At 45.2% G+C, this 22,177-nt stretch overlaps 1 protein-coding gene across 3 annotated transcripts; it reads left to right on the plus strand.

Moving 5' to 3' along the window:
* The first annotated feature begins 1,250 nt into the window (after positions 1–1,250).
* Positions 1,251–22,140, plus strand: MAML1 (mastermind like transcriptional coactivator 1). Of its 3 annotated transcripts, XM_052685151.1 has the most exons (6): positions 1,251–1,753; positions 10,084–11,493; positions 13,622–13,891; positions 16,173–16,287; positions 17,786–18,001; positions 18,139–18,236. In XM_052685151.1, the coding sequence occupies exons 1-6, from the start codon at positions 1,385–1,387 to the stop codon at positions 18,144–18,146; spliced, it is 2,388 nt and encodes a 795-aa protein (XP_052541111.1). In that variant the 5' UTR covers positions 1,251–1,384; the 3' UTR covers positions 18,147–18,236. The 3 variants fall into 3 exon arrangements, with proteins under 3 accessions (XP_052541111.1, XP_052541109.1, XP_052541110.1); XM_052685149.1 differs by having other exon boundaries at positions 1,252–1,753; positions 17,786–22,140; XM_052685150.1 differs by having other exon boundaries at positions 1,252–1,753; positions 10,087–11,493; positions 17,786–22,140.
* The last annotated feature ends 37 nt before the right edge of the window (positions 22,141–22,177 follow it).

The raw sequence follows: 22,177 nt of genomic DNA on the forward strand, positions 1-22,177 counted from the left end.
TACTAAGGCGAAATGTAAGTCTACATTTGCTTTGCTGAATCTCTGAAGAGGTCTGTCTGCATGCTATGGCTTTTTTTTTTTTTTTTTTTTATTCCATAGTGTATGCTTAAATAATCACTACAATAAATTAAGACTTTCTGAAACAGCTAGAAAATGCAGACGTCACTTCTTACCCTGCCTTCTGCATGGGGCTGCTGCGTTCAGCCTCAGCATCGCTCTGTTACAGGAGGAAAAGACGGCTGTGTAAGCTGAACTCGTCTGGGCTGAGGGAAGGGATGTGGTTCTATAGATGATAGAGAACAGAAATGCTAAAATGGCTTTTTCTCCTAGCACTGCTTTTCAGAGAAGAGTTGATGTAAGTAGGAAGTAAGGTGGTGTTCTGGCTGGGGCTCGTAGCAATGCATCCTGGCTTGTTGCTGTGATGCACTGAAATGTAGTCGGATCGCCTGCTTCAAGCTGGGCTTCTGCGTGCCTCAGGTCATCTCTTATCTCCTGTGATCCCGTGTACTGGGTTCCTGTGGGACTCGAGGTGAGTCCAAGTTAGCTCTGCTACCGCGGGGGGGGGGGGCGTGGTTGTTCTTAATGCTGCAGAAGCGGCGTGGGGTGAATTATTGCAGGAAGGCGCTTTCCTTGTTAATTGGCCGAAGTTTCAACCCTCGGAATGAAATCCTGGCGCGCCCGCCCTGAGCCCCCGAGCAGCGGAGCCCCGCCTCCCGTCAATCACCGCATGCTTCCCCCTTCCGCTGTCCTGATTGGCTGCGCCGTCTTCGCCCCACCTCTTTTCTTCCCGTGCCTTTTAAACGCGCCGCAGCCCGCCCCCTGCCAGGCGCTCTCTCCTCCTACGCCTTGGCCGCGTCCCTTCGCGCCTCCGCGCCTTCCTATTGGCTGAGAGCGCCGTCCCTCACGACTCGTGACGCGCGGCGCGCCGTGACGTCGCCCGCCACCCAGGAAGCTCCGCCTATTTATTCTCAACTCGGCTCTTGAGGGGAAAAACAATTTCAAGATGGCGGCGGCGCGGATAACAATGGGGACTCGGGGCTTCGGGCCGGCCCGTGCCTGAGAGCGGCGGCCAACCGGCCGCGCCGCGCCGGGGAGGGAGCGGAGCGGGCTCCGGCCGGACCCCCGGGGGCGGCGGGCAGCGGCCGCCGGGCAGGGCTGAGCGGAGAGCGGGGGAGCGAATCGGCGCCGGGCTCGGGAGAGAAGGAGGAAGTGGGGAGGGGGGGAGCGAGGCGGGCGCCGGGCCGGGGGCGGGAGGAGGAACCGGGCCGGGGGGCCCAGGTGAGGCCGGCGGGCGGGGAAGGAGCGGCGAGGCCTCGAGGAGGGCCATGTCGAGGCCCGGCGTGCGGAGCCGGTGAGCGGCGGCCTCCCCTCGTCCCTCCGGTCCATGGTGCTGCCCTCCTGCCCCATGGCGGAGTTCGTGGTGCCGCGGCACAGCGCGGTGATGGAGCGGCTCCGCCGGCGCATCGAGCTCTGCCGGCGGCACCACAGCGCCTGCGAGTCCCGCTACCAGGCCGTGTCCCCGGAGCGCCTGGAGCTGGAGCGCCAGCAAACCTTCGCCCTGCACCAGCGCTGCCTGCAGGCCAAGGCCAAGCGGGCCGGCAAGCACCGCCAGCCGCCCCCGGCCCCGCCGCCCCCCGCGCCACCTCCGCCCGCAGCGGCCGTCGCGGGGAGCGCCGAGAGGAGCGGAGCCAACGGCCTGGACGGAGAGGCGGCGAGTGGAGAGCAGCACGGCCGCGGCAGCACGCTGATCGCGGTAAGGCGCTGCTCGTGCCGCGCTTGGGGCTGTCAGGGTGTCACCTCGATAAGGGCGCGTGTGTCGCTGAGGGGGGAACTCTGCCAGCGTGGGCTTTGCTGTGTCTTGGAAAGAGGAGAAGAAGAGAGGCAGTGCTTGTTTGCCACCCGCTGCAGTGGGTGTGAGCGCTGTGGGAGTCCCACTCCACCCATTACAGCCTGGCTGAGCAAAGAACGCGAGTGTTTCCCTGGCCTCCTTAGCGCTGCTGGTTGTCAGGGCATGTGCACGCGGCCACGGCTGTGTGCCTATCTGGAGAGGCCGCTGCTTAACTTGCCCCGAACCCTATAAATGTCGTTAGCCTTTAAACGCTCTGCTGGTGTGTCAGCAATGTAGGTTAGTAGGGTGACCTCGCGCAGGCTGCCCCTCCTAATGCCTGTCCTTCTCCAGGGCACCCATTGCTAAACGTTGACCTTTGTGGAAATGATACAGTACTGCTTTGAATTTCTTTACGAGGGGATGGTGGGTTAACCCGATGCATTTTCAAGTTACTGCATAGGTAAATCCTATTTTTAAAATTGTCTGCTTGCTCAGTCACAGTAAAGAAGAGAATGTGGTTCTCTGCTGCCCTCGGCTTCACTTAGTTACAGTTTTTAAAACAGAATCATGACAGAGCTCACTGAGTGTTTGGGTATGACTGTGCATGATGTGGGATTGTGAGACACAGCACGCAGATGTCAGCTTTCATGTAGCGCTGGGCAGCACATACCTGGTTGTAGACTTTGCAGCATGAGCTGAAAACATTGCTTAGCTAACTAGCTGCTGTATCGTGTGTGAACCTAGGATACTGACTGTATTGAAGACCAAAGCGTTTGTGATAGTTTGAGTGCTTCAGATGGTTGTTAAAGAAGAACCTTTGAGGATGAGAAGAAACTTTCTGCCATCCTGGCAGTGATTCTGTAGCACTTAAGCAGGCACTGCTCTTTGCTGGGCTGATCCTGAGTGTAACTTGGTGTCAGAACACAAATCTCTCAAACTCTTTTTTATTTTCCAGAGATTTGATGGGGTTTCTGTTTGTTTCCTGTTTGGGCTGTGAAGCATTCTGTGTCTGGGGCTCTATGCATATTTGTGTAGCTCACTCCACAGAACTCTTTAGTATGTCAAATCCTGTTGCTTAAAGTGCCACCGTGCTCTTTCATACCGATCCTTGAAAAGAAAGATGTCCTTGATTCGTTGGTGTTGTTTCTTTTAAATCGCTTTGGATGTGGATTTGATCTAATTAGCATCCATTATAATGAGGGCTCTCAGCAGCAGTGTGGTTTTGAAATACAGTGCACATCTGGGGAAGCCCTTCTTGTTCAGGAAGCTGCTGCCAGTGGCCAATTTACACAACAGAAGAGGGTTTTAGTGTATGAATGACTCCTCCTCGTGCTGGCCTGCTGTTTCCTTCCTTGGATACATGACTGTAAGCTTAATTGCAGCTGCTGATTCATCATCTCGTTACTAGGGTATAAAGTTAGTTAACGCTTTTGAAAAAAAAACCAAAACACCCCCCAAAAACCAGAAACTAACAAGAAACCTCCGCTGCTGGTTTTGTTCCTTTGGCACAGGAGATCTTTCTCTCCGTTGGCGTTTTACCTCTGGCTGTACCCGTGGCTGAGGAGCAGCTCTTATTGAGATCAAATGTGTCTGTGCCTGGGAAGCACAAGGTTACGGTTTAAAATATTCAGTAGACTTTGGATTAACGCCGAAATTCTGTTTTAGAATATCCTGAGCATCCTTTCAAAAGAATGCCATTAGGTAGTGAAGCATACATTACATCGGTGTAACCGCTGTTACGGTGTGGAGTTTCTCTTGAAGCTGCGTATGAATCTTCTCTTGGAGACTAGGAGCTGCATTCAAAGTTAATGGGGCGTTTGTTTTGATCCTTGAGAGAAAAGTGACCAATGTAAGTGTAAAGGGCACGGGATCTCACATCTGTGAGCTGGCAGCAGGACCTGCAGCTGCTGTGCCACGCGTGTGCCCAGAGCACAGTGCCTGTGTGCCCAGGTGCTGCCCTTGGTGGACGCAGAGTAGCCCTGGGTAGAGGGAGCACCACCCTGTCACATCCTGTATGACTTGTTCACGTGGCCAAAGCCCGAAATTACATTTCCCTCCCAGTAGTTTCTGGTGTATGTATGCTGAGACTGAGCAGAAGCCAGGGGCAGTGCCATCCTTCGTTTTCTTACTAAGCAGTGCTGTCTTGTGAGTGCACAGAAACTAAGATACGATATGGATACAGAAATTCTTACGGATGGTTTGTGTGCTCAGTAGGCTTGTCCTTCATTTGAGGAACGAGATGAAAATACTGGCTTCCTATTAAAAAAGCCCTAATTTAAAGGAAAATTCAAATGTTTAAATTTTGCTTCAGGGTGGTGTTAAGACTTGTTCAGAGCAGAAGATGCTTAGTGCTTGAGTAACGTCCCTTGTGTTGATCTTCTATTTTTGAGAAACAGAGAAGTTGGGAAGGGACAGGAGCTGCCATCGAGCAAGTTTTTTTTCCTCTTTGCCAGTTTCTGTTTTGAGAAAGTTCATTTCAATAGAGTTTAAATTCTGCCTGCTGGAAAGGTTGCCATGTATTTCTGACAGACTGTGATGTCGTGCATCCCTGAGCTGTGCACCGAGCGCTTCCTCAGCATGGACAAGGAGCGTGCTGGGGGTCTGCGTGTTCATCTCCATGCTGTGCTTTGTGGTGGGGCCTTTTGGAAGGAGCTGTGCAGTGCTTCTCTTCCCACCTGAACGCGGGGGTTGTGTAGATGCTTTGCTTTGTCTGGGACTGCTGTGGATGGCATTTCTGGAATGGGCAGAGACCTGCTCAGCCTTGGGAATGCTCTGTGTGAAGCTGAGGAGCAGAGCAGCGTTTGCTGGGGAATGGTAGAGGCTTGTAAAAGTGCTGGTTGAAGCCAGGCACCCAAGTGAAAAGTTTAAGGAAAATTTCAGGAGAATAAAGAAATGTTCTGTGATTGAAAGGAGCTGTAGTAGAAAATGAAAGGGAATAGATTGCCTGGATTATAGGGACAAACATGGTTGCATTCTCCTAAGGAAGCCCAGGCTGGTATGCTGACAACTCAGGAGACTTTGGGGTAAGCTGTGGTGGATGGGTGTTAAATTGTGAAATTATGTTTTACCACAAAAATAGCAAATTATTTCCACATTATTTATACACAACTTCAGTACAGTGTACTCTTGCCACCATTGTTTGGTTTTGCTGACAAGTCTGATAGCTTGTTGCACAACAACTCTGACAGGTTTTTCTTTGTCTCCTTTTAATGCTGTGAGGTATTGTTGTGTGTTTGAAGCACTTCCCCTCGCAGATTGGTTAGATATGCAGCGCTGCTTTCTGAGCTGCAGGGATCTGGGAGGGACTGATGTGCTGCTGCAGTCCAGGCGAGGTGGGCGATCCGGCGGCCGAAGGCTCTGCAGGGCTTTTTGATTCAGCAGAACAATTCCTGCAGCAGAAGCTGCCCCTTGTGACTAATGCAGGCTGGGCTATTTATAGCCATGCACATCCACAGCCCTTCTCCACTCCAGCAGGCAGTCACCCAAACACAAAAGACTTCTGGAATTAAAGTAACAGTCAAAATTGAAGTTAGCGCAGCACTTTCGTTCTGACAACGCGCTGGAATGCGGGAACACATTTGGTAATAAAATGCTTTCCTTGCACGGAGAGTGCAACTTTGGAAGCTGTGTGTAGATGCTCAGTAAGAAGAGAGTACTTTGCAGGGCCAAAATGGTTTTTTTCTATCCGAAATTCGTATGTATTGCAACTCCTGGTATTTGCAATGGTCTTCCAGCTTGAGAGGTGGTCATCCTCATTGCTTCTGTCCTCAGCCAGGCAGGGAAGGAGAATCTGTCAGCTCAGAAGACTGTGCTGCTCCGTGGAGCTGGTGTGTGCTGCAGTATTGCCACTGCTGCTGGAGGCAAGCTGGTGTGTTCCCCTGTAGGTGAGGGTGCTGGAAGGCATCTTGGAGCTGGAGTTTTATTGCACATGTAGAGTAGCACGGGATTTCTTCTTTGAAAATGGCCAGCATTTTCTCATGCTGTTATTTTGTGACGGATCATAGATATAACTGAAGACTGAAACTCTAAGTTTAATTGAAATGAGATGTAAAGCTTTGTTGAATCCTGTAAGGAGAATTTAATATCCGAAACATGTCATCAGGGTGCCCAAAAGGCACAGCATAGAGTTAGGTCTTCAAAGTTTTATTTCTGTCATTTTTGCAAGCCTTTCTTGGGGGAAAAAAAAACACCAAAAAACCCCCCACAAATTTGCTTGCAGTTTCTATAACTATAAACTTATAAATATTTACCAACTATAAACGTAATTATTTACAATATTGGAAGCCCCTTTTTTCCCTGTGTGACAGAAGAGTCCCGAAGCCATGAACTCTGCCAGTGAGTTTGCTGGCAGAAAGCTGAGATCAAGTGTTAGTCCATTCCCAGTTTCTTCTTGCTGGGCTTCCTTGTCAGTGAGTGGCTGGCTCTTACGAAGTCTGCCAACATGCCTTCGCAATGAGGCTGCAGTGTGGCTGGGTGTCGTGGTACATGGTGCTCAGGTTTTGTGATGAGAGCGTTTGGGATGGACAGCCCTGTGTGGGGAGGGGTGGCACCTGGCTTTGATCTGTTCCCCTGGGTCAGTGGGGAAGCCGTGGTTATGGCCTGACTGCACGTGTACTCCTGCCAAGCAAACGTACTGTACTGGTTTAAATGCTTTGGATAAATGCTTTTGGGGTAAGAGTCTTAGGCAAAGTTAAGTAGGCTCATTGCAGAGAGCTTACAAGGTTCCTCTGCTGCTGGGAGGTTGGGCAGGCTAAGAAAATGGGAATACATTTCTGTTTCTGATCTTGTGACAATGGAAAGAATTGACTCGTGTTCTAAATAAAAGTGATTGATTCTCCGAAGGAAACCATGAATAACACATCAGAAAGCGACCGTGCTTTGCAAAATCATAACAGACAAAAAAGAAATGCTAAAGAGATTTTCTTAGTGAGTTGCAAGCTATGCTTTATTCTTGTCAGTGTGGATTTTTTTTTCCTTTGGAGTTTTGGCAGAAGAGAACAGGTTTTTCTTGCCTTGAGAACTCTGTTGGGGCAACTCGATATGCAGATAACTTGCTGTCTAACTTGTATCTCATGTATGCTATGTGTTGGGTTTTTTTTCCCCAAAAAAGGTCTTTAATTACACACAGACAAATGAGAAGAACCAAGTTCAACATTTCTCCTTCTGTTAGGAAACCAAGAGCTGAGATAGTATATGAGAAATGGTATTTCACAAGAGAAGGGTATGTTGTTTGCAGAGCAGTTGTGTGAATTTCAGGTTTTATTGCTTAGGAAGGTAACCATGAGTAAATAGAAGCTATCAGGTATGTTAGTGATGACGCTGGAGCAGTAGCTGTTGGCACCTGCAGCTTTTGGTACCACTGTCCTTGAGTGAAGAATGGAGGTGGGACATGGAGGCTGGCTTTCTTCTGCTCAGCTGGCTGAGCAGCTGCGGCAGCGTAACCTCAGCACAGCCACAGTATCCAGGTATGTTTTGTGCTGCTTTTCCTCTTAAAAGTGAGCTAGGATTCAAGTGCAGTTGGTGAATAGCTTCTACATTTCAGGGATTAAGTAGCCTTGTTGTGAATCGGGCTGTCTTTTCTGGTGCAGATAAGAGATAAGCAGATTTTCTTCTTTCCTGTGCGTCTGCTGGCTGCTGTGTACAGGTAGGATATCTTTCAATTAATAGTACGTTTAGATGAGGTGAAGCAGACACCCCAAATTTTACCTCATAAACGAATTCCTTTGAAGTTCCTTATTTTTTCAGTTTGGTTTGTTGTGAAGGAATTTAGTATGAGCTGAAAGAAGGGCTGTGTAAGAGCAACTCATGTCAAGGAGTTAAAATTGAGAATCTGGGTGTTTTGACTACTGTTAAAAGCCATGCAGATATGATAGACCCTGGGTTTTTGTGGGGGAAGAAGCCTGTGATGGACACTAAGGATCTACACCTACATCTAGACTTCATAAGTTTACTTTAGAAGCATAAATGATTTAATCTTGCATATATTGCAAGTGGTGCAGCACAACAGCAAAGACCTCAGCACAAACCAACTTCTGGAATACCTCTCCATCAACCTGAGTTTTGCAGCCCACAGAGGACTGTGGTCCTACCCGAGCCCTAAGCTGCCTGCAGGAGTTGCGGTTGCAGCTGTGGTTCCTCTGGGCCATGGTTCTGTTTTAATAGGGGAATTCACTTCAACCATGAGAAGAATACATTTAATGTACAAAACTAAATTAGTACTTGTATGTTATTTTTTGGAGAGTGTTTCTTCCTTAATGATTTGGAATTAAGGAGGATCCATCCCAATCTTTGATTGACTCATCATATGACCTCAGGCAAGTTACTCATCCACCTTGAGCTTCAGTTTTCCCAGTTGGAGTATTAAGTAAACAACAGGAAACTTGCCAAAAGCCGAATGTTGGGTTGAGTTGAAGCTTCCTCACTTTCTGTTGTTTTCTGTTTTTATGAAAAATCAGATTTCCTTTATTCTCTTAAGTTAGTAATTGAAAAACATTGTTGTAGGTCTGCTACTGAAGCTGTAGATGGGATGTGAAGTTCCAAATGTGTCCCTCCTCTTACAAGCTCTGCTGCTCATCTCACTACTTTGCTGCTGTTTCCATGAGGCTGCGGAAAGATCCGGGTCTCCTGGAAACTGCAGTCCATCCCTCTTGTAAAAAGGAGATGTAGGTGTTACCTATGCAAGCACGAGGCAGTGTTTGTTTCCAAAGATCAGCTAGCTGTGGACAATTAACGAGAGAGCAACCACTGTGATCCAGTCCTTCTATCCTTAAATCAAAAGAATGCTGTTGCCCAGGCAAGTGCTGTAACATTCCTGATAATTTATGCTGGCTCTACACACAACCTTTTGCTTCAGTGCCGAGATCTTGAAGTTTCCCCTGTTTGTTCTTGGATGAAACGTTTTTTCCCCAAGGGTTAGTGGACTGCATTATGGAGACTGCGTATTAAAGTAAGTGTGCTTGTTTTGAGGTTTGTTTAATGAGCCTCTTTTCTGCCATCTGAGAGGACTATTGTTCAGTGAACCACACTTGAGATGAGTGGCTTTTTGTGAGGATTCTCCTCATGTGTCCTGCTGGGACACACAAAGGCATCTTTTCCAGGTCAGGGGAAAAGGGTTCCCTCTTTAGACGTGCAGCTCTGAGCTGTCGCTGCCCTGCAGGTTTGTCTGTCGTGGTGTAGTGATCCCAGTACAGCAAAGCCCAGCTGTTTGGCAAATTTACCTAAGGGGGGAATAATTCATTGTCATCTTTGATGTGTGCCTGTGTTCTGTTTTCTGATATTTTTGAGGTCACTGAAAAGGAGTTAATATTTGAAAGAACGCTGCCGGAAGAGAAGTTAAACTGGGGGACCCACACTCGGCTTTGTGGAACCGAGGTGCTGTTGCTGTACCCTCTGGTTGCTTCTAGGTGGCACTGCAAGAAAAAGAATGCATATTCACTAGCTGTAGACTGGCCAACTGTTGAGCTGGTTTGTGCTCTGAGGGGCACAGAGCAGAGAGTAGCAGGGGGGAAATGCTTCGGGAGAAGAGAGGAAAGGAATAAACTTACTGTGTGACAGAATCGGCTGAGCTTCTAATTGCAGTTACGTATGAATGGAACTGTGGTCACTTGGTGACAAACTGGTTTTGCTTAATGCCAAAAATGTGATGGTGTACAAAAATTACATACCTGTTTATCCTCCAGTAATTAAAACCACAGCAGAAATGATTTTTTTTTCCTAAATCTTTTCATGTGAGACTGCTTTACAAAGCAGTCTTGCTGGAGAATTATACAATGTGTACATAGACCAAGTAAATGCAGGTTGTTAGTCTCAATTTGAATCTTATTGTTCTTCCATGTTTTACATTTTGAACAGGAAAGATGATAATATGTTCGAATTCAAAGTCATTTCTCAACTTGTCAAATATCTGGCAGTTTTCATCTTTGTTTGATTTAGTGCCTGGTTTGGAAAGTTTACTTTTCAGAGTTAAAGCCTCTCTTCCTGAATCTGCTGGAGCTTCTAACTCCAGCTCCTCATTTCTCTCTCTTTATTTATGAGAATTCTGTATCATTTACAAGAGATGATTGGTTTGGAAGATTTTAGCAAGGAAGTCATCTCATGTGATGATTTGTGAAAACTGAAGACCTAGCCCTTCTTTTCTCCCTAAAATGTTTTTTTTTTCCCCCCATATTCAGAGCTAGACAATGTTTTTGTAAGAAATAATCTGAGATGTGAAACTAAATAACTAAAATCTTTCTTTCTTTCTTTCTTTTTTTCAGCAGCTCCATGAGACTGTGAAAAGAAAGCTTGATAGTGCTGCTTCCCCTCAGAACGGAGACCAGCAGAATGGCTTTGGTGATGTATTTTCAGTTTCCAAGAAGCTGCGTCGTGATGACGGTCTTGGTGGAGTGAGTGGTTCTTCCAATGGAATGCCCCCTGTGTCTCCACTCCATCATCTTGACAAGAAATCTGCCAGTGGAGATACCTTGCAGCTTAATGGAAAACATCCGATGGGACTCGATGGCATCAGCAAGAAGTGTCTTCCAGATTCCAGTCTGCAACTGAATGGAGGTGGTGATGCTGATGATTCATTTCCTCTGAGTTTGAACAAAGAGCTGAAGCAGGAGCCTGTAGATGATCTTCCGTGTATGATTGCTGGAGCAGGGGGTTCTATATCTCAGAACAACTTGATGCCTGATCTTAATCTTAACGAGCAAGAATGGAAGGAGCTTATTGAGGAGCTTAATAGGTCAGTGCCCGACGAAGACATGAAGGATCTCTTTAATGAAGACTTTGAAGAGAAAAAAGATGCGGATTCTTCAAATTCAGCTGCACAGACTCCATTACCGCAAGATATTAACATAAAGACTGAATTTTCCCCTGCACCCTTTGAACAGGAGCAGATGGGATCTCCGCAGGTTAGATCTGCTTCTTCAGGTTCAGCATTCATCGGTGCTGCCTCTGTTCCTGTAAGTGCTGCGTCTCCGGTGGTCGGTAGTTCTCAGGCTATGTTTCAGCCTTCTAGTCAGTCAATGACTGAAAATGCTAATCAGCCCATGATGCAGGCATCAAACCACTCTCAGAACGTCCAGAGACCTCTCTCCAATGTGCTTTTACCTGGGAAGGGGGCAGGAAGTGCCAAAGAAATGTCCTCTGCTCATCAACTCCAGCAGATTGCTGCCAAGCAGAAGAGAGACCAGATGCTGCAGAACCAGCAGCAGGCTTCCCAAGTCCACCAAACCAATCAGATGTCTACCTGGCAGTCTGGGCCTTCTCACAGCCCACTGGCCGTTCCATATACCATGGAAAATCCCACCAGCCCTTCAGTTTACCAGCCGGACTTCAACAATCAGAAGCTCATGATGCCTAATATGGGAAATAAAAGCTCTCCGAGAGCTGGAGGCAACTACCATGTGAACATACTGGGTCATCAGCAAAACAACATGAACCAGAACCCTGTGAATAGTCAAGGCTCAGTGCTAGACTATGGGAACACCAAACCTCTTTCACATTACAAAGCAGAATGTGAACAGGGCGTTGCAGTACCTGGTCAGAACAAGACTCCCATGTTGGCTTACATGCAGCAGCGCCAGCAGCAGCCACTGTCTCACGTGGGTGACGACCAAAATGGAATGATCCTGTTGAAACCCAAGTCTGGAAACATTACCTACCGACTGCCGCACAGCCAGGTACGTGTTCTGATCTTTGTTACTTTTGTTTAGTGACAGATTTAAGGGTTTGAAAGAGGATGTTGGGTAGGTAAGATTGGAGTATGGGTTACTTGATGGTGTTTCAGATCAGCTGCTGCGTGTTCCTGAAGAAGAAGATGGTAGTGCACAGTGTGCTGAGGCAAGAGTCACGCACTGCATTTTCCACTGAGGAAAGTTTTTAATATGCAATTCTAGGTCATGTTGGTAATGTGTGGTTTGCAACTTAATACACTTCATGGGCAACAAATTATGTCGCACTTCACAGAAGGTTCTACTTACAAAGATAAATAGATGCTTTGTGAACTTCTGCCTGAAATAGCTCATAGAACTGCAGTGTTAAACAGTGTTCTAGCAGAAGATTTGCTTTCTTTACTTTCTCCTTGGTCCCTGACTTCTGTAGGAGTTGGCTCACTATAAACAGATACGCCTTCAGTTGCTGCTTTTTGGAGAGAGATGGGAGTGAGGGCTGCGTTCTTGGTTACTTGGGTGTTACTTGGCATTTTTCAAATCTAAGAATTTGCTACTGGTTAAGTCTGTGAGAATGGGAATGTATCTTTAATAGGTAACATTTGTCTGCTTGAAGCATAGTGCTTCAGGTTTTCCTATAAAGGAGAACTCCACGTTGTGCTTCTTTGCCTTACGAGATGTAGTAAATTGGCAATATAAAGATAACAACATATAGCTGATATTACAGATGTGCTGCAGGTAGGAATGTATATAGCAGGTGAAGGAGAACAGACTTGTAGGCATGTGCTATCGAATCCCCACGATGCACGTACTGGAAGACCTGCTGTCAAAAAAGATCCTTGTTATAAGGATTAAAACTGCAAAAGCCATCCGAGCTCCAGCTCTTGCAGTGTGATCCTTCAGTAAAGCAAAACACAAAATACACGGCATAAAGCCCTGAGTAGTCTGTGGTAAAGACCACAGTGATGTAAAAATACAAATGAGATCAATAATACATGCTTCATAAGGCACAAGGAAAATTAATCTCTTTAAAAGCTAGTGGAAGTAACGATCTAATGATATTTTTGGTGACGAAAGGAGGGGAAGGGTGAAGATGATTGTGTGTGTCACATTTATCTCTTGCTGAAAAACTTGAAGGTGACCTTGTGTCTGTGCTGTCATGCTTGCATCGAAATAACAGAAATCCTAATGAATACTTCTGGAGAATTTCTAAGAAGCTTGCTTACAGAACAACTTAGCACAGCATTACCTATATTTGGCTCGTAATTTCTTGCAAAACTGCTGCAAGTGAGAACCAGCAGCCCAGACCATTAGCTGAATTCTGAATGTGAAAATAAATATGTTTGCATAATTTGAAATGAGGCTGAACTGTGCTTAGAAGTGATAACAAATGTCAAATTCCAAATGGATTCTCATGTACAAAGAGATCGGTATCAGGTCTTGATGGATAACTGTTCCATCTTTGACTCGATGGCTTTTCCTGAGTTCCTATCTCCAAAACAGAACAAAAAAAGCAGACTTAAGAAAAAATGGATACGACCAGTTATCCACAGTAGTGTTTTGTCTGTATAATATGATGAAGGCTGGATTGGTGACCAAACGTTGGGACTCTTTATTTTGGTCAGTGATGTTTCTTCCCCTTCGCCTGTGAATAGTGAACTCTGATACTAAAAAAAAAAAGTCAGCATTAGGAGGGGAGGTGTAAACTTCCAGAGTTAAGTGTTGACAGAGGCAGGATAGAACTATATGATGACATTTCAAAGCTGGTTGGAAAGCTGCAACCAAAGGTAACTGCAGTTGGTGCATCTGAAGTGTTGGTTGTAATGACACCATTCCTCTGGCTGAGCAGAAGCGCACAGAGCTGTGTTCCCCTTTCTGAGCTGGAGTTTGGGAAGTACTTTAAGTGAGGCTTGAGTTAAAACCTCAGTTCCTGAATCTGCTGGAGCTTCTGACGTGAACTCCAACTCCTCATTTCTGTGTCTTTGCTTATAAAAATCCTGTATCCTTTACAAGAGACAATAGAACATGTGGTCATCGTTATGAAAACATCTTTCCTCATCTGTGTGACTGTACAAAGTCTCCAAGTTCTAGAGGGCTACCCTCCTTCTGTAACTCACATCATTGTTTTTATGTTCTGCAGGATCAAACCACATCTCCTAATGTTCCTCGTGTTCCTGTTTCTGTCCCGGGTGCTGGTGTTGGTGCCCAGGCTCCCAATGTCACCATGGCAGGGAACCACAGCAACCAGTCGTATCTTAGCAATCAGCAGCAAGCAGCAGTGATGAAGCAGCACCAAATGCTGATGGACCAGCAGAAACAGAGAGAGCAGCAACAAAAGCACTTGCTCATGGAGCAACAGAAGCAGCAGTTCCTAATGGAGCAGAGACAACAACATCTCTTAGTTGAGCAGGTAAGGGGGGCCAGCAATCTTCTTTCTTCCTTTCCACTAGCATGCTTTGGCTGACTTAAAGCTGTGTTTGAGATGTTGTAGAACTACTACAGCCTTATGAGATAGGGGATGTAAACTACAAGATGTTTTGGTATAAATCACTGTTCTGTTTTATATAAAATCATCAACAAAATGTAACATTTGGTTCCTGAGACGTTCTTTCTGTTACAAGGCACAGCTGTGAATTAAAAGAATTAAGCAGCTAGAATTTAATAGTGTGGAAATGCAAGCTGATACCTACAGGAGGAGGAGATATACCAGTGATGATGTAATTCTTTGCCTTCCTTCTTTCACAAAGGAAATGAGAGCAAAATAATAAAAGGTTGGGATACCCTTGATGTTTTGGAGAGCTTTAAGCAAGGGACTCTAAGCTGGTTGAGTTCTGCCTTTCCTCTCTGTGAGTGCCATGACAGTTCACGTTTCAAATTTTAAATCATCTTTCATTTGTTTATTTGGGGAAAATAATTAGACATCTGCATCCAACTTGCATCTTATCCTGCCAAAAGAATTTAACTCTGCTATCCATCAGACTGTGCAGAAAGCTGCTTTAGTCTCTCTCAGGGAAATGGGCTCCTTGTGTGAACCTCTCTAAGTTTTAAACCTTTTGCAAGTCTTTCAGCTGGGAATCGGTCTGAAGGGCCTTACTGCTGTCATCTGTGCTTTTCTGCATTTCTGAGTAGTCCATGCAGGCATGTTCCACACATTGCCACTGTACAAACAGAACACATCTCTGCGCTGGGTACGGAGGAAGGGAAGATGGATTTTCAGAGCAGGTTTTAGGCCCAGGGAGAATTTACAATTCAGATCTTCGTTTTGTCTTTCAGGATAACTGGTTGGGGTGAGGGGGTGTGGAATGTTATCTTTGGGGATAATAGGAGGAAAAGAGAGGTGGTAATTTATAGAAAAAACTGGGAGTTGCATATATTCCTTAATTAAAAGACAAAAGAAAAAGTCATTGAAGTGGGTGACAGTTTCAGGTATCCTCCCCTCTCTGATACTGTGAGAGTTTCTTACATTTGACATTCTGCATCTTTTTTATTTTTATTTTTTGCTGAGCCAGCCTTCTGCAGCTCTTGGTTCATCCTACTGCTGTGGCACACTTCCCTGGCTTCTGTGGTCAGCCCCTTTCAGGTCTGACTGGTCCTGCAAGCAGCAGGTCCCTTCTGTGAAACAGCCTGCCCTCTTCATTCCTCTGCATGTCTCAACAGCTTCTCAGTTGCAGACACTTCAAAACAATGGTAGTAATGTGTACCTGCCTGCTTTTCACAGTGCACTCATCTCTTCTTGAGGGGCTTAGTGCTTGTGTCTTTGTCCTAGGACTCTTGAAAGGGAATTTCTGTCCCTGCCTGTGCTCTGTGAGTGTTTTTACATAAGTGAGTACTTGTCCTTGGTATCGCTCTTAATGCTCTCAGAATTTCAACCTGGTTGAAGATAGCTATGGACAAGGGCCAGAAATGCTGTCTGAGATGTGCTTTGTGGTGTAAAAGCAGCCTTTTGGCTGTTGCTATTGTCAGAATCGCACTTCCTGCATGGACTTACACACCTTCTCCCCTGCCCTCCATGGCTTTCCATTCCCTTTAAATTTGCTAGTCTTCTAATGAATTTGTCATAAAGTACATGCAGATTGGATGCTCTTTTCAAAGAAGCAAGCTGAGTTCAAAGCATTAGTAGGGCTTGTTGCAATAAACAAGTGAATTATTGAGAAAATGGTTTGGAACAGCGATTGTAGAACTTGCATAGCTCCTGTTGTAACCTTGGTTTTGTAGTTTTCCATGATCTTCTAAGACACCCAATAATTTGGGTTTTTATGTTTTTGTTTTTGAAAACTGGACCTAGAAAACATGTACATGTTTTTCCTTTTCTGTGCAACAGTGGTGTTTATGACTTGTGCTTTAACTTTACACTCTTCAAATAAATTGATCTGGGGGCAAAGAGTAAAAGGTATTTGTGGGTTTTTAGGTGTTTTGGGCTTTTTCTCTTCTTGTATTTGCTAGAGTATTGTACCTTTAGGATATTGCTGAAAATGGATGAACGTTCCATTGGTTAAGAGACTGATACCTGTGACTTGCAGTTATTTCAAGGCTTCAGCTGAGAACAAAGGTCTGAAATTGAAGGTGACAGAAGCTCCTGTAATCACCAGCTCCATGTAAAAGCATGCGGGTGGCTTGATTTTTATCTGCACAGCTGCTCTTGGAGAATCCTTGCCTTGCTTCCTACTTACTTTGCATTGGATCTTTCCCAGGAGAAGCAGCGGCAGCAGCAGGAGCAGCAGCTGCAGCGACACCTGACCCGGCCACCTCCCCAGTACCAGGACCAGCAGCAGAACCCGTACCAGCAGCAGGTTGGGCAGTTCACAGGTGAGCATTGTGAAGTAATGGCAGAAGTACTGGGAATAAAACCAGGCGCCACTGGAGTTCCTGGGCTGGAGAGCTGAAGGTTGATTTATTGCAACATCTTCCTGTGTTACGGTGCTTTTCAACTTTTAGAGGTGGGCTCTGGTACATTTGAAAAAATAACAGCTTCCTCTGACCTAAACATCTAAGGCAGTGCAAGCTTCTGATTCTGTAATATTGCTGTGGCATTGGATAAAACTTGGCCTTTAGAACAATGAAAGTATTTCATTTTTATACTCTTATTTTCCTTTGCAGATGTTAAATTCTCCTTTAACTTTTGTGTTTGTAGTACTGCTCTAATATTCTCCCCTTCAGAAGGGAATGGCATCCTATGTGGCTCTTGTGGGATTTGGTTTTGTTCATAGGAGCTTGGAATGTCTTGATTGTACTGACACTGATAAATATTGGGGGTTTTTTGCCATGAAGGTGGAATGGCACCAGGAATGTGGAAGAAGTAGAGAACAGCAAAAAATTGTCTCCTTACCTGACAAATCCTTACTTACCTTGGCATCAAGGAGATACTTGCTTTCTGTTATAAAGCTACAGTGTGCAAAATGTACATATCCTCTTCTTTCTGTTTCCTTGCTCTATTCCTACAGAAGTAAATGCCAAATACAGAAGATGCAAGTAGAAATGTAATACTCTCATTCTTAGTGTTTGTGATCATACAGTAGAGTGAGGGCTGGGCGTTGTTACTTCTCTGAAAAACTTGATACCAGTGCAGGAGGTTTGTGCTAACAGTGGTCAGAAACAGACTTCAAATACTGAAATGCATTGTGTTGTCTCCTGCTGAATTCCTACAGAAATGTAGTGCTATCTCTGTTAGAAGTAGATTATATGTTTCTATAATGAGTATCAGTGTTATTTTTCCCTTGCTTTGATGATTGTAATATTCTGCATCTTAAGTGCTGGTATGTGTTCTACCTCTTCACTGTACGACCTCCCACTTGGCCCTGTAGCTGGTTAATTGTTAATCCAATGGAAAGCCAGTGTTACTCGTATGTCTTGAATTATCTTTTAAAAGATCTGTAGCTTTTTGTTGTTTGAAAGTAGAGGAAGCTCTGTGTAGGCAGGTTTCCCTTGGTTGGCTAAATGTGGGGAGAAAGTGGATGATATATCTATACTTTACTGTGCTTGTCTGTTGGATTTTTTTTTTTTTTTTTTTCTTGTTTTAAGTAGTAGGGATGTTTCTTCTACAGGGAAGCATCGCAGTCCTGGCCAATAAAGCCTAATTTTTTTAGTGTTGGTGATGCTGAACTCATAGAAGTGGCATTCAGGCTTTTTAGGAAATTGGCATATCTGTGTTTGAGATCAGACTGGGCACAGTACTGCTGTCTGTGTGCTGGTTGCTGAAATTGTTTTATACAAATGTAGCTGCATTCTGGCTTATAGGGTCCACAGGCCTAGGCTGGCCATGGTTGAACTGAGTAGTTAATGTACAAAATGTTTCTTTGTATTTCAGGATCATCTTCAGCCATGCCTGGGGTCAGTAATTTAGGACAGTCCAGCTCCAGCAGTCCACGGATGTTTCCTCAGACCCAGAACATGATTCAGATGGGACCTGGGCACACTGCTGTCGCACCGCTGCAGTCTGGCTCCAGCCAGCAGGACCGGGGGGTGTCTCAGTACGCCAACATGCAGAACATTCAGCGAGGGGGGCTCTACAGCATACCGTCAGGTATGGTTCCCCAGCATGCAGCTCAGAGTGCCAATGGACAGCCACCGATGCAGAGACAAGGCAGCTTGGGCCAGGGTGCTGCTGTTCCTGCTGGCTATGGGCAGAATACCTTAGCAAACTCAAGTATTTCTCAACAGCACAATAAAGGCGCACTGAATCCAACCTTATCTAAGCCACAGTTGGCAAGAGTACCAGCTGCTATGGGGGCTCAAAATCCATCTTGGCAACACCAAGGTATCCCTAATATTAATAACCAGACACAAGGAAACGGTGGCTTAGGACCATTTTCTGCCAGCTCCTCTTTCCACATGCAGCAAACTCATCTAAAGATGGCCAACCAACAGTTTGCTCAAGGAATGCCTCAGGTAAGCCTCAGCACCAGCAGGCCCATGACCTCCATGAATGCTGCCGTGTCTGGGCAGATGCTGTCGTCGTCGTTAGGCACGCAGCAGCGGACAAACCCACCTTCACAACAGCAGGTACCCTCACAGCAGGTCTTGCCTGGCATCAACCAGACTGTTCCGGATCTGAACGCTTTCAACCAGAATCCAAATCAACAAATGCCCAACAGAGGTAATATGCACTGTAGTCAAGGGTACCCGGTGAGGACAACCAGTCAAGAGCTGCCTTTTGCCTACGGCAGCCAGTCAGGCAATAATGGACTTCAGAACTTAACTGGTGACACAGATCTGATAGACTCTTTGCTGAAAAACAGGACTTCGGAGGAGTGGATGAATGATTTGGATGAGTTGTTGGGAACTCATTAAAAGAGGGCTGGGGGTGGGGGGTTCTACTTTTTTTTAATTATTTCATGAAATATAAGCAACACTTGGACCAAAAAACCTGTGGCATTGAGGAGACTTGCAGGCATTAGAGGTAAATGGTTGGGAAAGGGACTGGAGCTGCTTCTCAGTGAGCGCTGACGCGTGGTAATGGCGCACCAAGCAGGTCTGCAGGAGTAGTGCGCTTTGCCCCGGCGTCTCTGGGGAGTTGCACGTTCAGACAGGTCAAACAAAGCTGTGCGTGTCCCATCCAGCCTGTCAGAAATCTCACTTGCAGTGTTCTAAAATGAGAAATTTTAATTATTTAAAAACAGAACTGTTTCACAGAAGTAGTGCAGAAAGAAAGCAAACAGTTGCAGAAATTTAGGACTTAGTTTTCTGCAGCTGTTACCTGCAATCATTATTGTCCGTAGCTTGACATGCTGTTGTAGTACTGTCATCAGATGTCTGACTTTTTGTTTGAGGCTACGTGCACCTGAGTACGCTTGCAAGATGCTGTGAATTTTTCCACCGCTGAAGCATGTGCCTGTACTCTCCATAAGCAAGTGATATTTCACAGTAAGTGTTTCTAGATGCTGGTGGTAGATGAAAGGAAGTATTAAAACCTGGCCAGTTAGTCAAGGTAGTCTTCTTAATAGATTGTAGTCTTTTAAGCTGCAGTTTGCACTCTGTTGTAGAGAGGCACAGTTCTTGGCTTATACCTTACTGTGTTTAAAGGGGGAATTTCTTATGGGAGAACTTTTAAACTATAGTAGGTTTAACATGAATTGTAAAGCCATTTCCTTTGCACCTGTTTCTTCATAACTTATTTCCAAAGGTAGTTGTATTTAAATGAAGGCTTTGCTTCATGACAGCTCATTTAGTTTTCTTTGTTGTAAAAAGTAAAACTAACATTTGAGATCAGTTCATCCCCCAAAGCTAGCAGTGACACAATGAGCACAAGACTTTGTCACTTCAGGGTAAAATGAGGAAAAAAAGAACTTGGCTGAGAGGTGAAAAGTCCTTAGCAGTACCAATAGCACAAGCAGCCTGGGAGAATGCTTGCATCAAGGTTGCTCCAGTATTGAAGTCTCCCCCTTTAAATACTTTTGTTTTTAATACTGGGTTGTGAGTTTGGTAATCTTTCTGTAGACAGGTGGGTTTATCCCGTTAATATCCCTCGAAGCAGATGCTGGTTCTTTAGCTCAGCACAAGGAGACCTCTTGTCCGTGTTGGGATTACTCACAGGAAGGACTGAAACCACAGTGGCAGCAGACAGTGTTCCAAAGTCCTTACTTTTACCAAAAAAGATCCCTTATCCACCAACAAACCACCTTGCCTTAACCTTTACTTTAAAACGAAAATAAAGTTGAAAGCTTTTGTTTTAAATGCACAAATACCTCTTCCCTTTCTAAATCCACTTCTTTTGGAAAACTCCTTCAAACTTTTTAACCAAACCCGGCGTTGTGATTTAAAAGCAGTTTCCCTCAACAGACTGTTCTTCTTCGGGAGTTTTCCACTCTGCAGAATGTGCGAGAGGATTTTATTCCAGTGGGTGAGGGGAAGCGAAGGATAACGTGGAATTCGAAGAAGGAAAATGCGTTCCTGTATCTGCAGCTCCTTTGTCAGACAATTTGCACTTTTAAAAACTGCTTATTTTTAACACTAATACTTTAACCCTTTCCAAATATGCATGGAACGTGGTTTGTCCGACACGCTCGCCCTGCGTGGACGAATCGCGCTCTGTTGAACAGATTTGATGCTGTTGAGCCGCTGGCAAAAGATGCGGTTGGTCGGTGGATCCCACCGCTGAGTAGTGGGTAGAACTTCACTGAAGCAGACGTAATCCCTTGTAGAGCTTTCGCAGAGGTAACTAAGATTGTCTTTGGATGGGAAGACGAAGGTGTTAGTTGCTTTGGTTGTTGACACTTATGATATTCTCTAGAATAAGTAGTTGAGATGCAAATAACTGATGCTGACTTTTCTTGTACTGGCAATCTAAGGAAAGAGCTAGTGAGTGGTTTAGTATTAAACCAAAAACTGGTCCCAGGTAAGTGTCGTTAGCGTATAGATAAACTAGCAATGGCAGGGGAAGAAATGTTTGCTGTATATTTGTTTCTAAGGGTTAACTTTGCACCAGTGTGCCTTCCCTTCCTGCTGGGGGTGTTTGGGACCTCATAATTTCAAGTGACACCCTTCAGTGTCGCTATTTCCACTCCCCCACTCCCCCCTTGCCCCTTACAAACACTTGAGAGATATAACAGGGTAGTAGGATTCAGCTTTTCGTTCTTCCCTGTTCAGTGTGCTGAAGTCTGCGACGTTCTCTGGTAGATTTTGCACACAGTCTTTGTTCTGAATAAGTGAAAAAATCCATCTGCTTTTAATTTCTTAATCAGAGGAAAAGAGCATCTTCTGTTTGCATTATTGCTACCAAAAAGGCAATCCAGCGTGATGCCCAGTGAAATGCAGCTGTGCTCTTTCCTCCGCTGTTTCTGGAAGCTGAGGTGGACATTGCCCTGTTTGACCAGAGGTTTGTTCAGGAAGGTATCGAGTTTTGGGGACAGGGCCTTTTCATGGTACTGTTGAACTAAAATGAAGTGTGATTCTAGGCAGCCTGGCTTATGATGCCTGTTGGTCTTCATGTGTGAAGGGGATCCAGACACCACGTGACCGTGGGAAGAAGCAGCCCTTGCTTCTGTTTTGGGCCCCGTCGCATCAGGCTGTTAGGAATCACTGTAACAATGCTGAAAGAGTTGAAAGGAAAGGAAAATACGGTTTAGATGTCTGTAGGTGCATGGGTAGGGCTGAGCTTTGCCTTTATGCCCTTTTTCATGTAGCTGTCTGTATATGCACTTGGGCTTTCCATTTGCTGCAGCTTCAGAGCAATAAAATGTAGCTCCCCTGAACTGCACCTGGCCAGCCGCCCATGGCTTTATTTATAAACTGCGGTTTTGGTTGGGTGGGAAAGGTGAGAGTGTCACTGTGCAACATCCACTGCCTTCCAAAAACCACGACTCGATTGAAAAGGGTGCTCAAAATTTTGTTATACACATTTCCTTTGTGTAAATAAATGTTTACAATTTTATATTAAAGATTTGAATAAGAGTTAGATCTTCTGACTGTATATTTTTTACTTTTTATAGATTTTAAAACTATAATTCTTTATATATGTGTTTGGGGGGTATTATGGTAAGTTTTATGCTTGTAAATGGAGAACAGTTGAATTTGATGCTAACCTTTATGAATTTTTGTCATTGAAATGTATAAAGAGTCCATTAATCCCCTTATTCTTTTACTACAATTACTGGTGCACACCAAAAAGAAATCCTTCACTTCTGTTTTATCATTATAAAATAAATATTTTGCTAGTGTATGAAACATGCATGGCGTGACGTTCTACGTTTGTGTGAGCTGA

This window comes from Tympanuchus pallidicinctus, unplaced genomic scaffold, assembly GCF_026119805.1.
Source record: "Tympanuchus pallidicinctus isolate F22 unplaced genomic scaffold, pur_lepc_1.0 scaffold21, whole genome shotgun sequence".
In the NCBI taxonomy this organism is placed as follows: Eukaryota; Metazoa; Chordata; class Aves; order Galliformes; family Phasianidae; genus Tympanuchus; species Tympanuchus pallidicinctus.

Bases quoted from the DNA above. Each gene is read 5' to 3' on its own strand.
- MAML1 (XM_052685149.1), top strand. From the start codon at position 1,385: ATGGTGCTGCCCTCCTGCCCCATGGCGGAGTTCGTGGTGCCGCGGCAC. The intron at 1,754-10,083 runs GTAAGGCGCTGC...TCTTTTTTTCAG, and splicing joins GCGGCAGCACGCTGATCGCG to CAGCTCCATGAGACTGTGAA. The intron at 16,288-17,785 runs GTGAGCATTGTG...TTTGTATTTCAG, and splicing joins GCAGGTTGGGCAGTTCACAG to GATCATCTTCAGCCATGCCT.